We start from the raw sequence: 16,827 nt of genomic DNA, 5'->3' as shown, positions 1-16,827 counted from the left end.
GGGGGGGGGGGGGGGGGGGGGAAATCGGCTTTGTCTATTTATCTACCTTTGTGCAAAGTGTGAACTGATTTGTACAAACTTAAATTACAGAAGTGGTGTGCTTCAAGACTTCCAGAACAACTTTTTTTTTTGCATGTAACATCTGAACTGTGCACATACAAATAATGCCATTAGCTGAGCATTAACTTCAGTCCAATTGCAAAAGTAATTAATCAATTCACACAATTTGCCTGGGCATCAGCTTTGGTTTGTTGTTCAGACCTTGCTTAATATACTGTAACATATCTACAGTAAGGCAGATATTCAAATGGCTGTACAAATGGCTGCTGATATGGGCTAAACGAAAAACTTTTCATCCCTTGTTTTTTTTCTAGCTCAAATAGGAACTGAGCACCAAGATGACCCCAAACTGTGAGTGTGCAGATGGCCTTTTCAGATAATTTGCTACAGCATTTCCATGCTGTAATGATTAGATGGTGTTCATATTCTGCACACTAGATAATAAAGAAATAACAAATAAGCTAATGCAAAGATCTATATTGACTGTATACACCTTTTCTTTTACATTACATTACATTACATTACATTAGGTGCTGATAATGACCTCATTGTGCTTCAATGCACTTTTGTGTGATATACATTTTGTGCAACTCTGCCACATCAGTTCTCAAAATCTAATTATGAATATTGTCCAAGTGCCTAACACTATTTGATTGTTTGCATACACTTTTCCCTTTAGAATGCCCCGCAGATAACAGCCACAAATAGCTAGGTCTGGCAAACATGGCTACCACAGTCCTTCGTCGAGTCCCTTCTTCTGTGAATCTTTCTTGAATTCGTACCATTGACTGACATGAAGGGTGACAGGTCACCCCATCCTGTTGAAAGACAGCATACGTATGTTCATGGATGGCACCCATGCATAAAATTCCTCAAACATTCACATATACAGCAAAGCAGTGTTCACTGTTTCCTTAAATGAATCAGTAGACATGTATGCCTTGAGTATAGCAATTGTTTCTTGAAGAGGCTAGATCTTCCGAGATATTTACTTCACATGTTAATGAAGTTGCAACAGCTTTCCTACTGATAATACAAAACATAGTTGCAACAACTTCGAAACACTAGATGACAACTGGTATGTGAAAATGAGCAGTCTAGTACTTGGGACCAGTTTCACATGTGCCACCTTGTATATACAGTGTAGTATGAGTTTTGTTAGTTTTATTTGTAATAAATCAAATTTATTGTTAGTAACTGTGTATTTTAATTGAACATCATGTCTTGAACAACAACAAAATCATTAATTTCATATATGTGTGTGTGTGTTTGTGTGTCTATCAACCCGCCAGCGCTTTCATTTGGTAAGTCACATCATCTTTGTTTTTTATATATATATATATATATATATATATATATATATATATATATATATATATATATATATGATATGGTTATAATAGAGGGAAACATTCCACGTAGGAAAAATATATCTAAAAACAAAGATGATGTGACTTACCAAATGAAAGTGCTGGCAGGTCGACAGACACACAAACGAACACAAACATACACACAAAATTCAAGCTTTCGCAACAAACTGTTGCCTCATCAGGAAAGAGGGAAGGAGAGGGAAAGACGAAAGGAAGTGGGTTTTAAGGGAGAGGGTAAGGAGTCATTCCAATCCTGGGAGTGGAAAGACTTACCTTAGGGGGGAAAAAAGGACGGGTATACACTCGCACACACACAAATATCCATCCACACATATACAGACACAAGCAGACACATTTAAAGACAAAGAGTTTGGGCAGAGATGTCAGTCGAGGCGGAAGTGCAGAGGCAAAGATGATGTTGAATGACAGGTGAGGTATGAGTGGCGGCAACTTGAAATTAGCGGAGATTGAGGCCTGGTGGGTAACGGGAAGAGAGGATATATTGAAGAGCAAGTTCCCATCTCCGGAGTTCGGATAGGTTGGTGTTGGTGGGAAGTATCCAGATAACCCGGACGGTGTAACACTGTGCCAAGATGTGCTGGCCGTGCACCAAGGCATGTTTAGCCACAGGGTGATCCTCATTACCAACAAACACTGTCTGCCTGTGTCCATTCATGCGAATGGACAGTTTGTTGCTGGTCATTCCCACATAGAATGCATCACAGTCTAGGCAGGTCAGTTGGTAAATCACGTGGGTGCTTTCACATGTGGCTCTGCCTTTGATCGTGTACACATTCCGGGTTACACGACTGGAGTAGGTGGTGGTGGGAGGGTGCATGGGACAGGTTTTACACCGGGGGCGGTTACAAGGATAGGAGCCAGAGGGTAGGGAAGGTGGTTAGGGGATTTCATAGGGATGAACTAAGAGGTTACGAAGGTTAGGTGGACGGCGGAAAGACACTCTTGGTGGAGTGGGGAGGATTTCATGAAGGATGGATCTCATTTCAGGGCAGGATTTGAGGAAGTCGTATCCCTGCTGGAGAGCCACATTCAGAGTCTGGTCCAGTCCCGGAAAGTATCCTGTCACAAGTAGGGCACTTTTGTGGTTCTTCTGTGGGGGATTCTGGGTTTGAGGGGATGAGGAAGTGGCTCTGGTTATTTGCTTCTGTACCAGGTCGGGAGGGTAGTTGCAGGATGCGAAAGCTGTTGCGGGTTGTTGGTGTAATGGTTCAGGGATCCGGACTGGAGCAGATTCATTTGCCACGAAGACCTAGGCTGTAGGGAAGGGACCGTTTGATGTGGAATGGGTGGCAGCTGTCATAATGGAGGTACTGTTGCTTGTTGGTGGGTTTGATGTGGACGGACGTGTGAAGCTGGCCATTGGACAGGTGGAGGTCAATGTCAAGGAAAGTGGCATGGGATTTGGAGTAGGACCAGGTGAATCTGATGGAACCAAAGGAGTTGAGGTTGGAGAGGAAATTCTGGAGTTGTTCTTCACTGTGAGTCCAGATCATGAAGATGTCATCAATAAATCTGTACCAAACTTTGGGTTGGCAGGCCTGGGTAACCAAGAAGGCTTCCTCTAAGCGATCCACGAATAGGTTGGCATACGAGGTGGCCATCCTGGTACCCATGGCTGTTCCCTTTAATTGTATATACATATACCAATGTGTGGATGGATGTGTGTGTGTGTGTGTGTGTGTGTGTGTGTGTGTGTGTGTGTGTGTGTATACCCGTCCTTTTTTCCCCCTAAGGTAAGTCTTTCCACTCCCGGGATTGGAATGACTCCTTACCCTCTCCCTTAAAACCCACATCCTTTCGTCTTTCCCTCTCCTTCCCTCTTTCCTGATGAGGCAACAGTTTGTTGCGAAAGCTTGAATTTTGTGTGTATGTTTGTGTTTGTTTGTGTGTCTGTCGACCTGCCAGCACTTTCATTTGGTAAGTCACATCATCTTTGTTTTTAGATATATTTTTCCTACGTGGAATGTTTCCCTCTATTACAACCATTATATATATATATATATATATATATATATATATATATATATATATATATATATATATATAAAAACAAAGATGGGTGACTTACCGAACGAAAGCGCTGGCAGGTTGATAGACACACAAACAAACACACAAAATTCAAGCTTTCGCAACAAACTGTTGCCTCATCAGGAAAGAGGGAAGGAGAGGGAAAGACGAAAGGAAGTGGGTTTTAAGGGAGAGGGTAAGGAGTCATTCCAATCCCGGGAGCGGAAAGACTTACCTTAGGGGGAAAAAAGGACAGGTATACACTCGCACACACGCACATATCCATCCACACATACAGACACACACACAATATATATATATATATATATATATATATATATATATATATAATGGAAGGAAACATTCCACGTGGGAAAAATTATATATAAAAACAAAGATGAGGTGACTTACCGAACAAAAGCGCTGGCAGGTCGATAGACACACAAACAATATATATATATATATATATATATATATACCTCATCTTTGTTTTTATATATAATTTTTCCCACGTGGAATGTTTCCTTCCATTATATTGATATCATTAATTTGAATCCAACAATTACGTTTGTTATTGTCACTGTTGCATTTCGAAATCTTTTCTGTCGTCTTATTTTCCTCTTTCTGTTTTTGCCAGTAGTTTCACTTTGTATTCACCTTCTCCTTTTTACCGTAATCTGCTATACTATTTTATCCCGCCTATATATATACTCAATAATACGTAACCCACTTCCAAACCATAACCAAAAAAATTTTTTTGCCGCTTTCAGCACTACCGCCGCTATAATATCCACCGTTTCTAGTTCACAAACAGCTCCTTTCACCTTTTAAACAACCATTTCGGCCAGTTCCAATAACTTTCGCTTCATTTCCATTTCCGTTTTTCCCACACCACTGATCATTTTTAGCCGCTTCCCACAGGTTTTAACGCGATTATTTCTTCGTCAGACAATTGTTAGCCTCATTTTCATAATCTGCCACCACAATACCACTCCTTTTAATATACTACACGCAGTTTTTTCGGAATTTTCCCGAATTTCTCCGTCCTTTAACGTGTTTTGGCGGCAACACAACCACCTAACCTTTATGCACATCGTTGTCTACCAACCCAAGTCCAACATAGCCCAGCTGTAACCAACACCTATTCGCCTTTTTTCATTCCAGATCTCCAGTTTCTTTCCGGTTCACCTTTATCTCTCCCCATATATTTTTATTTTCATTTTCATTTCACCTCATGTTACACTTTCCACCTTCTAATACCATGTCACCCTCACAACACCCCCACAATGACCCCATTAAGTTTTATTTACATTCCCTCCGCAAACATGCCTTCGCCCTAGCCAGATTACACTCCCATATTCTATTTTCTCAGGCTTGTCTGACATTTGGCATCACCCCCAAAGGCCTCACACTTAAAATTGTTTGTGTGTCAATCGACCTGCCAGCGCTTTTGTTCGGTAAGTCACCTCATCTTTGTTTATATATATATATATATATATATATATATATATATATATATATATATAATGGAAGGAAACATTCCACGTGGGAAAAATTATATATAAAAAAGAAAGATGAGGTGACTTACCGAACAAAAGCGCTGGCAGGTCGATAGACACACAAACAAACACAAACATACACACAAAATTCAAGCTTTCGCAACCTGTCCTTTTTTCCCCCTAAGGTAAGTCTTTCCGCTCCCGGGATTGGAATGACTCCTTACCCTCTCCCTTAAAACCCACTTCCTTTCATCTTCCCCTCTCCTTCCCTCTTTCCTGATGAGGCAACAGTTTGTTGCGAAAGCTTGAATTTTGTGTGTATGTTTGTGTTTGTTTGTGTGTCTATCGACCTGCCAGCGCTTTTGTTCGGTAAGTCACCTCATCTTTCTTTTATATATATATATATATCGTTTTCAATAAGTGATGCAGCAGCAACTCCTCTGACACCTGATAGCAACTCCTCTGACACCTGATCTCAGATACAGTGAAATTTGGAATTACAGCCCAGAAATCTCAAGGAAATACTTACTTTTAAACAAAGCTGTTTCTGATTGGTATAGTACCTAAAATTCTCTATTTGGATTGAAAACTGGATCAGAATAAGTCTAGGAGGTAGGCAACTATGTAAGAATAGAGGCAAAAGCTGACACAGATTGTTCCTTCTTTATGAAATAGTGAGAAATGCTGCAAAACACAAGAAAAATTGCAAAAGAAGAGTGAAATATTAAATTTCTTTTCCACTCTCGCATGTACCAAGATTCTGAATGAATTATTTCTGTCACATGCCAGTTTTATCATTATGGTTTGTTTCTTTTCAGTTACATTTTCCAATGAAAGAAAGCCTGGTTTAAAAAGTAGATTTCATTCATCTTATTTACAGTACAACACTTGCAGGTGTCTTTAAATAATGTTCCCATCTCTGCATAATTTTTAGAATCCACAATAAATGTGTTATTTTAACATTATCACCGAAATCCGAGACAAAAGGTGCCACACAGATATTTCATTTGTAAGGGTACATATTTTATTTACTTCATACTGTTTACAAGCTTTTAATCTCAAGGCTTAAAAATGAAATACAAACAAAATATACAATGTTTCAGAAATATTTACAATGCCTGACTCGAAAATGTAGTCACTTTTGATAGTGTAGACATTTTCAGACACACCTTTCTAGAAAGACACAGCTTTAGAGCACATGTGTGCTCCTTTCAATCTCTCAGTATATGGTTTTAAGTACCACCTGCCCAAAAATGATGTCACACCACAGTTGCTGAGCAAGCAAAAATTTATATACCAATGAAATTTAAAACAATTATACAAAGTTAAACAGTCTGTTGCCATTGGGTTACAGCTGCTCACACATAAGCTGTGCTCAGTCTTATTTGTAAATGTATTTACAGTTAATGGAAGGTTTTTATCTTTGCACTTATGGTTTTATTACAAAAAGAAATAAACAAAGAAGGGTAGAGACAGATACATATTTCAGCACTGGTGATAACAAGCTATTGGCTGTATGAGTTCAAAGGAAACATGAGCAATTACACAGTTTGGCCACTTTTATTCATTTAGAGTGAAGTCTATCTACAAAACAGATCCATCTTCCTCTCTTATGACTTTTCCAGAATTTATAGGATAATACTTTCTCCTGTCATTTGAATAATGACAAAAATTTAAATCATCTTCAATTACAGAAGTAACTTCTTAAATAAATTCTGATGACTCATCACAGTTGCTATCAGCTATTAAAAGAGTTATCTTATTTCTCTGAAACAGTGTGTACAATATTTAAAGTTTTGATGGCAAAGGAAGTCACCAAAACTAATATTAATTTTCTTAACTATTTAACTTCATAATCTCACAGCTGAGAAGATTCTCAGTAGTAGCTGTGCGTGAGTACTGAATGGCACATCCGGAAATGCATTATTTTAATAGCAACTGATGAATATGAGTAAAACTATGGTAACTAACTATATAAAGAAATGTGATTGAGAATATGGAAATAGTTCTCACTTAATCTGCATCTAACCGGCTAAGAATTTTGATGCAGATTGTCACTTCAGAAAGAAATCACTATTTTTTATGTAAAACAATTATCTCGTCCAGGGTTGTTTCTATCCCCTCGTCACTAAAAGCAAAGCTATAACTGCAAGTTGTTAATAACTGAGGATATTATTGCTGCAGTGGACTTTACTTCCACAGTTTTTCACTGAGAGTGGACAAAGCATACTAGTAACCATTATTCTGAAGTCTGTCAAATATCTGAGCCTTCACTCTGAATCTGAAACCATGTAGCCAGTTAAGAGGAAAATTCTTAATGCTGGACATCAGTTATGGGCAAATTATTACTTAAATAATGTCTTTCATTCTAAACAACAAAGCACCCATATTCCCTCCAGGAATTTCTTCCTCATTAGGAACAATGACATTAATATCATGATCGTTATACTAATCTGTTTCATTCTATTAATGAAACAAAGTGTGACTAGGTTTCACAACTTAATCTCATATAAATTATGGCGGATCAAAAGTTTCTGCATAAAATTATCACATGACTAGTAAAAAAAGAATAAATGAGCAAATAAACTTAACATCACTTTCAATAAATTACAATATAAATATATTAATAATTCAACAACAAAGAGAGATCTTTTGTTTCCAATTCCACATGAGGATATATACATAATCTCATACACGAGGGCAAGTAGGTAGGACATCAAGCCAAATTCCACTCTCTCAAAGTACTCTCACACCTCCAATCACATCATTTTATTGAAGCACTCCACAATTCTTTACTGACATTCAGATAAAGAATTGTGACAAAACTATTTGCAAGTTGTCTTCATTCCTGTTGTAAATGTGACTGACCAAGTATTTTACACCTGCGAAAAAAATTTCTGCAGTATCTTGCAATCTGTCACATTCTGACATCGATTTTTGGACAGACACGCTGAAAAGTGTAACAAAATACACTCAGAATTGTTCAATATTTGATGCGGTTTTTCAATTCTTCTTTTGGCAGAAAGAGGAATTTGAATGCCATTCATCTGAGAGCAGTTAAAATAGTAGACTCTGTTCAAATAATAAGAAAATAAAGCTCAATCCCATAAACAGCAAGTTTCAATTTTCATATCTTGTGGAATTCCACTAGGAAAACAAATCAGTGAATATGTGTAGGGAATAAAATCTGTTGCCGTAAGTACTTCAAAATTATGACAGAGCTACTGTTTCAGCTGGTAAGACCACTGCAACAGATGCTATTACAGGACAGAACAATATGCTTAGCCACTAACTATGTTACCTAAACAAAAACTGCAGTTGAAAAGGCTGCATGCTTCATTCAGGTAACTATAAGTTTGATGTAACCAGTCATCATTTTGTCATCAAAATTTCAGTATCCTGTACCATAGTCTTATTTTCAGCTAATCTCCAGCAGCTTGAAGCCATGTTAATGTTTCTGACAGAGGCAACCAGCAATTCGATGAGGCTGCTGTCATTAGAACAAAATTCAGACTAGCACAAGGGCAAAGAAGTTGTGTTGCACTCTCATCCGTCTTCATGACTCCCGAGCAGATCCGTCTGACGCCACAGGATGGAAACGCCGACACCTGATGGGCAAGAATTTTGCAAAGTCAGCATAATTTGAATTAGATACATCTGCTACTCGTACTTGCAGTACAGCTTACACAGAGAGAGAGGAGAAGAATAAGTTACACGAGGGAGTATAAAATGATATGATGATACAAATAATATTACACTGGACCACATGCTGCTTTGATGTCACAGTTAATAAATTAAAGCTGACAATTTTTATCACCCCTCCCTTCTTTTCCATTCCTCAAAAATTTACTCTCAACTTATGAAAGGATCTGCGCTGTGCATTATTAACAGATCATCACGTAAGTAAGTAACAGTTAAAAGAAAGGAAAATTCCTGATTATTTGATTTTGGGAAGAAGACAATTTACTGATCACAAATCATCAGCCAATATGTCACTTGCTAGCTGTCATTTCAAACCTAATACATACATTCAGCCTAGGTTCTCAATTTTAAGGGAAGCCATTTTCCTGTGTAATAATTTACTTCTTCCTAATTCTGCCGTTTTGATCATTTTCAAGCTATCAGTGTTATTGTAATAATGCAGCATCTTACATTCCACACATCTGAGAGAGGAAGCAACATTTGATGGTGTTCTTAACCTGTTTCTTCCCAATGTTATGTACACACAATGTGAAGTTTTCAGGAATTTATTGTTTTTCAAAAACTGTTAGTCTAATTGTGAAATACAAAAAACATAAGACAAGAGAACCTGTGAATCCTTTTAAAATAATAATAATAATGATGATGATGACACGTTATTATACAGGGTGTATGAAAAAGAATCATCCGTTGTGGTACATCTATATTTCTGAAGCTAATAAACATATACAATGAATTATGTTTTTTGATGAACGGGAAACGCAAAAAGGTCCCCCCCCATAGGTGTTCAGTATGCCCCCCTTGAGATGCAAGGCATGTGTCAATGTGATATTCAAATTGTTCCCGCACTGCAGCGAGTATGCCTTTGAGTTACAGCTTCCACATCTCCTGTTATGCGATGTCTCAGTTCATTCATTGTTGTTGGTAATGGAGGCACAAAAATAGAGTCTTTTATAAAACCCCACAAGAAATAACGACATACAGTCAGGTCCGGTGGCCTTTGAGGCCATTAATGTAAGGCTGAATCATTTGCTCCAGTGCAACCAATCCATTGTCCAGTAATGCTCCACAAAGAACTTGCACTAGCTGAATTTTGTATGGTTTCATGCCAGATGGACATCAGGGGCATGTTGAGCTGTAGAGTTGCACAGTGAATGGATTTCTGCGGACTCCTTGTGAAGCTATGGCGATGCATTCGATGTCTGTGTCCGACACTCAGGGACTGCCTGCCAATTTTCCTTTCAGCAAACAATCTGTTTCTCATAATTGTTCATGCCATCATCTAAAGCTCTGTGCTGTAGAAGGATCCACATCATATCTAGTACGAAACTCATGCTGAACAGTTATTGCTGACCCTCACTGTGCAAAACATATAACACAAAACACTTTTTGTTGTCCAGACGCTATTTTTACTAGAACTGAAGTGGGTGCATACTGCTGTTACCTAGTGGTAACCACATAAACCTTGTTTGCTCTTTCAAACAATACACTGTTCATACACATATCTCAAATAACATAATAATTATGATTTTAAAAAATTTGATGACTTTTTTTTTTATACATGCTATATAATAAGTTCATTCTGCTTTTGTGAAGTTAAACATTGTGTTGTGTGTACATGACACTAGGAAGAAATGGGTTGATAACGGTTTCTTACAACTGTGGTAGTTACAGGCATAGCTGCCACAGGCTCAAAGTCCGTTTGTGAGAAGAGAAACATCTGACCCTTATGTGGATTTTGTCACTCTGCCAGTGTACAACGTGCAAACACATTGGTGTAACAACAAAAAAGAGCAGATGTGTGGAATATCAGATTCTATATGATTACAATTTTTTATTATGATGCCAGTAGTAGAAGTAACTTGAAAATGCCCAAGAGGCCAAAATAAGCTAATAGTTAAATCATGAAATAAATTGGTTATTTCAAAAGTAAAAAACCTACAATGGAAAATGTATACAGAAGACTAGGTTCTGAGCTTTAGCAATACAATTTGGCAGATGTGAAATTCAAAATATGGTCTATGTTTCTTGGTGATACCGCCATTACATACTGTAGAAAATGAGTGATGTACACCTCTTCTACAAACAAGGCAAGAAGTCAGAAGAAGACAAACAAAAATGTTAACTCATATTGGTGAACTTATACGGTACTGCTAGGCATGTTTATTTGAGGAAGTTTGTATCATTTTCCCTTTATTCTGCTTCACTGCCCTATTTTCTCTGCTTCTTACTGGTCCTGTACCTGTTGTTGCTTCCATCATTTGATACTTCCATAATCTGTCTAGTATTTTCTCCTACCACCTATCCACTTTATTTCAGCCCAACTGCTGCATATTACTCATTAACAATCTGCTTTATATACTGATGTCTAAGTGTATCCCTATGGTTCTTTTAGTTCCACCATCCCTTCGACAACTGTTTTCAGCAGTGAGTTGTGAAATAATATGTTCCCAGTCATTATTTTGCTTCAGAGTCATTAGTTTGCTTCAGTTCTCCTGTCTGCTATTGTAGACTCTCTCTCGTTGCAAAAGTATTTGTCTAGCCTCTCCATTATTTTTGTTCTATATTGCATTATAATCTTCTCTTACTGTCAGTCACATTTTTTACGTAATGTGTGCTTTGTTTCATTTATTTCCTGTATTTCATAGTTCTGTTTGACATTAAGGAACATTAAATGATCCTTTCTTTCTCCATTATCCACTGCATTACTTTTTTCTTCAATTACAAACAGGAAAAGCTCAAAGTTTCTTCATCGACTATCCTCATTGCTCGAGACCTGAATATAATTTATTTCAGTAACAGCTTCTTTCCAGCATTGGAAAAGGAAGTTAATTCACATCTATACCAGGCAAACAGTTACACACACAAATAACTCATCCACAACTCATGGACTACTGTCTAGCGTTGCTGCCTCTGGATCACGGGGTCCCGGTTTCAATTCCCGGTTGGGTTGGGCATTTTCTCTGCCTGGAGTCTGGGTGTTTGCATTGTCCTTATCATTTCATCATCATCATTTGTGACAGTGGCTACATTGGACTGTGTAACAATGGAGACTTCGTACACGTGCTGATGACCGTGCAGTTGAGCGTCCCCCAAACCAAACATCATCATCATCACACACATATAACTTGATTTATGTTAATTTTCCTTGAAGTTCAAAATGTTGTTGTTTTCAGACTGAAGACTGGTTTGATGCAGGTCTCCATGCTACTCTATCCTGTGCAAACTGTTTCAGCTCTGCGTAACAACTGCAGCCTACATCCAGTGGAACTTGCTGACTGTATTCAAACCGAGGTCTCTAGAATTTTATTCCCCCCTCCCAAATCCTATCTTTCAGTCAAGGTGTGCCATAAATTTATTTTTACCCCAGTTCAATCCTGTACCACCTTATGTTCTTTTCTGTACCATTTATCATCCATGTCATACATACGAAGCACATTCCAGACAAAAACCTCCACAAATAACTTGCTGGCTGTGTGTGTATACATATATTAGGCCTACTTCAACTGTATCATCCTTTGGCACTCTGAGGACAATTTTCATTAATTCTGGTAAATATTTATAACAATTTTTTCAGCACAACAAACAGGGTGATTCTCAATTTTATGATTTGGATCATTGGTAGGTTGATTCTGAAAACTTTAAAAGTACTGCATTCCGTAACACTCTTCACCTCTAACTGAAGCTCACTGAGTATATTTGTCAGTTCTCCCCATATGGATACCATACAGGAACAACAGAAAATAACCATTGGAAGAGTTTCCAAGGCAATCTCCTCCATATATGAGTTACACATTTTAAGTAGTTTCCTGACAACTAAATTAATGCAATATTTCTACCTTTAGCTAATACTGACATACGTGGTGGTTATAATTAAACTTTTGCTACTTAAGAGGGGCTCCCATAAAAATGTGTGATTGTAGGAAAGTGGAATTTCGTGGAAACATTTCTAAGGACATGTGGAAGAGAAGCAATGAATAAATCACTGAAAGAAACAGATTTCAATTTCCACACGAGAGGTTAACATTTTTTAATTGCATACGATGTTTATGTTCCAGGTTACAAACGTCGGTCAATGCGGTGACCATTGGCATCGACAGCCTGGAACCACACTGGAGATACCATTTCTAAATTGTTTGCAGCACTTGTCGAATGGTGAATCACGGAATGTTCAGTTGTTGAGTTACAGCTCATGCACTGCTTGATGATTGCACATTCTCCAGCATTCTCAACCATGGCAACAGTAACTTCTTCAACAATCTGTGGCACAACTGACCGTTGGGCTCTTCCATGACCTTCTCAAATTGCCAGTTAATTCGAACTTCCGAATCTTGTTCTTCAACACCAGTGCAGAAAAAAGACCACTCCGTATTCCTTTAATGTGTCAATACCTGCGAAGAGCAGCTGCACTATTGCCATTATTTCAATAAAACAGTTTTACAGGTAAACTACCACTCAATTTCTCCAGGCCCATGTTGACTGTCTGCAACTGTAATGCACACTGATGCTTGTTTTTCAATTCTACACTGCCGTACTAGGTCCGGTGCCTAAAGGCAATCACGGTACCAACACTACTAGCCATGGTATGAACATCATTTCGGTAAAGTTGGGTACCCATACATATGATAAATAGTTTTCCATCAACATTGGCTCAAGTAATGGAAGTTTAATTGTAATCACCCTGTACTTTTTACTTTTGTAACTAATGCTGGTGTATGTAAATAATGTAAAATTTGTACTTTCATTACACTCTTTTATCATCATTTTGGGGGTCAACAGACAACAGTGTGGCTCACAATAACATCTGAAAGTGTCGAAGATTCCCTCAGCTACATCCTTGTGAGTGTTTTAGAGGATAATACCCCATAAGAATAAGAGCATTGAGGATTCATCTTGCATCACATGTTACCTATCCTCACTTCTTCAATGCCCCCATTCCCAAAAAAACTAAGACACATCCACACAACAAATAAGTGATAAGAAATGCCTTTGTACACTTGGGTCCACTGATGTTATGATATGCTTAGAATAGGACTTATTTTGTTTAGGCCCATTAGAGCTAATTTCAGTAATGACAGACATTTCTGGCAGCATTTTTCACAGCCCAGGACATTATTATAAATTGTTTATAGAATATGAATGACCGAAAAGTAATTTATTTACTCACAGGATGACATTTCAACTAGAAACACAACATTTAAAAATATGGTTCAGGATTATATGCAGAACCAGAAAGAGGCAGCACACTGTCACACTTGTGCATGTGTTACCTCACCTCGCATTGTTCTCGGCGATCAGTCGCAGATCTGCTGGACTGCTGATGGGTGGTGGGTGTGGGGGCAGCACGGGTCCACCCACGACGCCTCCTGACAAGTCACTGTCCGCTTCACTGCTCTCCTCCCCCCCTCCTGTCCCTGGAGGTGCCGCTAGTAAGTGGCTAGGGATACCACGCAGCTGACACGAGGATGCAGGGGCAGACATCCTGCATGCAACACATGTGAGAACAACCAAAGTGCCAGGTAGGGTATTCGTAGCCCCTAAGTGGCACAACACAAAATACATTCACACAAACCACATTTCTGACTGAGCTTGGAGCATGGGCCTCCCATGTTATTCAGTAAAAACAATATAAATGACCTCTGATACCACGCAGACAATTTTATATAGAATTCTGGAAGAGAATGAAGCTTTCATCAATGTAACATACTCAAAATTTAGACCTAGAACAGTATCTTAAAAATAAATGTTATTTACCACCACACACTAATTAAAAGGACCTGCATACATATAGTTTTTCATCATATTTGCTCTCAGTTATCATAAATACAGGGTGGAACTATAGTAAAAAAAGGGGGGGGGGCTGACCACACACTTCTTAATAGTGTCTTGGTCCACCTCTGAAATGTAACAGAACAACAGATTCAACAAGCTCTTGGTAGATTTCTGAAGATGCAGCACCAGACACCTACACAATTCCCTTAAATTCCAGCCTGGAGGTATGCAGGCACAGAAGTGTCCCATCGGGTTTTGGTTCCCAAAACATCAACTTGAGTTCATTATTGTGTTCCTCAAGCCACTGATTCAAACAGTTATCCAGCTGGAATATGCCACTGCTATTGGGAAAGACATCGAAGATGAAGCTATGATGATGGTCCACAACAATTTTCACATTGTCCACAGCCGTCATGGAGCTTTCCACTACCACCATTGGTCCCGTGGTAGCCGAGGTGAATGTCCCATAGCATAATACTGCCCCCACTGTACTGCATCTGTTGTGCAGTGTCTCTTTTCAGCAGCCATTCGCCCAGGTGAGAAAATTACTAGACATGACCATTGGCCTGGTGTAACAAGAAAAGTGATTCATCTGACCAGGTGACATTTCCATTGATCCGTAGTCCCTTCACATGGATCCCACGCCCACTCCAATTGCAACTGGAATTGGTGGTTATATTGGGTCAACATGGGAACTTATAGGGGTCATCTACTGCAGAGCCTTACGTTTAATGCCATGCACAAGCACTGTACTTTGCTACTATCTTCCATAGATGACTGACTATCTTGCTTTAACAACAGGCAAGCCAGCAACTTCCACATTCTGCGATGAGACATACAATGCTCAACTTCTCTCGGTTTCACCATCCATTAATCTTTTCCTGTAGCGCTCACAACAGTAGCACACAACCAACCAACCAACAACCTTCACTGTTGCTGAGATGAACATGCATGGCACCAGGCCATAATGATCTGCCCTTTGTCAAAATTTCTCTTACCAGTGGATTGCCCACTGTTGGTCTGTACCGTCACTAGAATTACCCGCCATTTTCTCTGCTCTGGTTGTATACATTTCTTACTGGGTCATGTGCCTGCAACGCCACTGGCTAGCATTTGGTCTCATGATGGATAGTGGTCACAATGTTTTAGTTTATCAGACTACATTATGATATAGTTGATCTCATTTGCTGAGACAATTGCATGAGGTAGCTTAGAATCACTGACTAATAAGTAGGAGAGAAAGCCTTTCCTTTCTCAAAAATCTTTTGTGGAGCTGGTTATATACCAACAGTAATAGTCTAGTTATACATATCATCATCTGAAGCAGGAGGGAGGGAGGGAGGGAGAGGAGGGGAGGGAGGGAGAGGAGGGGAGGGGAGGGGAGGGGAGGGAGGGAGGGAGGGAGGGAGGGAGGGAGGGAGAGGGGGAGAGAGAGAGAGAGAATCAGAAACCACTTAACAAGGGCCACTGCAGAAGTGAGACAGGGAAATACAGATAGCAGAAAGATAACTGCAAAGATAACAAAAGGAATAGTTCAGTTGAACAACAAAAGATGAAAGTAAGATACACTCAGAAATTAAATCAATAGGAAGTGCAAGGAAGCTAAGGTGAAATTACTGCATGAATCGCATCAGTTTGCCTTTTAAGATTAGAAGGATTCTTTGCACTCTTAAGTACAAAAGGTTTCTGGATTATGAAAATTGTTGCCGACAGCAGATTGCACAGTGTAGAAGTCTTACAATCATAATGCTGGTGGTCTGAACCTCATAAGTTACAACATTTTAAAATGTTATTTAAATTCCAAACACAAGTGACAAGTAACAAATATTGAATCATGTAAATGGAAGTATTTATAATACAACTAAAGTTTGTACAAAAATATTATACATGAAACAGAAAATAAAGTACATATTTTATTTGTGGAGATTGAACAGTATTATTGGTATACATAAGGACTGAATTTTCTCATTATGAAAGTATTGGAGGACAATCTGTTTTAATTGTTTAAAAACCATTAAAAAGCCGTGATCACAAAAAAATATTTTTTTTATTTGAGACAGCTGGTTTCAACAGTCTTAGCTGTTATCTTCGGGTCTTAAACATTACTTTTTTTTTGTGGTAAAACATGTTCATTTTAGGCTGACCTCATGCACATGATGTCAAGCGAGTAGAAATCAGCACATTATAAACATTTGGCATCACTAAAATATTTAACAAGACGATGCTGTATGCAGTATGCTGTATGCAGCATATGTAAACCTGAAGATAACTGTTGAAATCAATTGTCTTCATTTAAAAAAAGTTTTGCGCAATCATGGCTTTTGAATGGTTTTTTATAAGAATAAGGAATTTCACATGTGTGTACCAAATTCTAGTTTATTTTCATACAAACAGTATCT

General features: G+C 38.5%; 1 protein-coding gene across 5 annotated transcripts in view; it reads right to left on the bottom strand.

Annotated features, from left to right (window-relative positions):
* Positions 1-5,958: 5,958 nt before the first annotated feature.
* The window catches only part of LOC124545425 (tau-tubulin kinase homolog Asator), a 643,583-nt gene continuing 632,714 nt past the window's right edge, over positions 5,959-16,827 (bottom strand). For 4 of the 5 annotated variants that reach the window (XM_047124340.1, XM_047124345.1, XM_047124344.1 and 1 more), the window contains 2 exons: positions 13,932-14,138; positions 5,959-8,565 (listed from right to left, as the gene is read on the bottom strand). In XM_047124340.1, coding sequence (XP_046980296.1) covers positions 8,514-8,565; positions 13,932-14,138 — 259 coding nt within the window. In that variant the 3' untranslated portion in view covers positions 5,959-8,513. The remainder of the gene's footprint in view (positions 8,566-13,931; positions 14,139-16,827) is intronic. The other variant, XM_047124343.1, reaches the window with a different exon arrangement.

The sequence above is a fragment of the Schistocerca americana genome, chromosome 8, assembly GCF_021461395.2.
Source record: "Schistocerca americana isolate TAMUIC-IGC-003095 chromosome 8, iqSchAmer2.1, whole genome shotgun sequence".
NCBI classification, from domain to species: Eukaryota; Metazoa; Arthropoda; class Insecta; order Orthoptera; family Acrididae; genus Schistocerca; species Schistocerca americana.
Note: the sequence above shows the minus strand (reverse complement) of the source record. Positions and strands in the feature narration are given on the sequence as shown.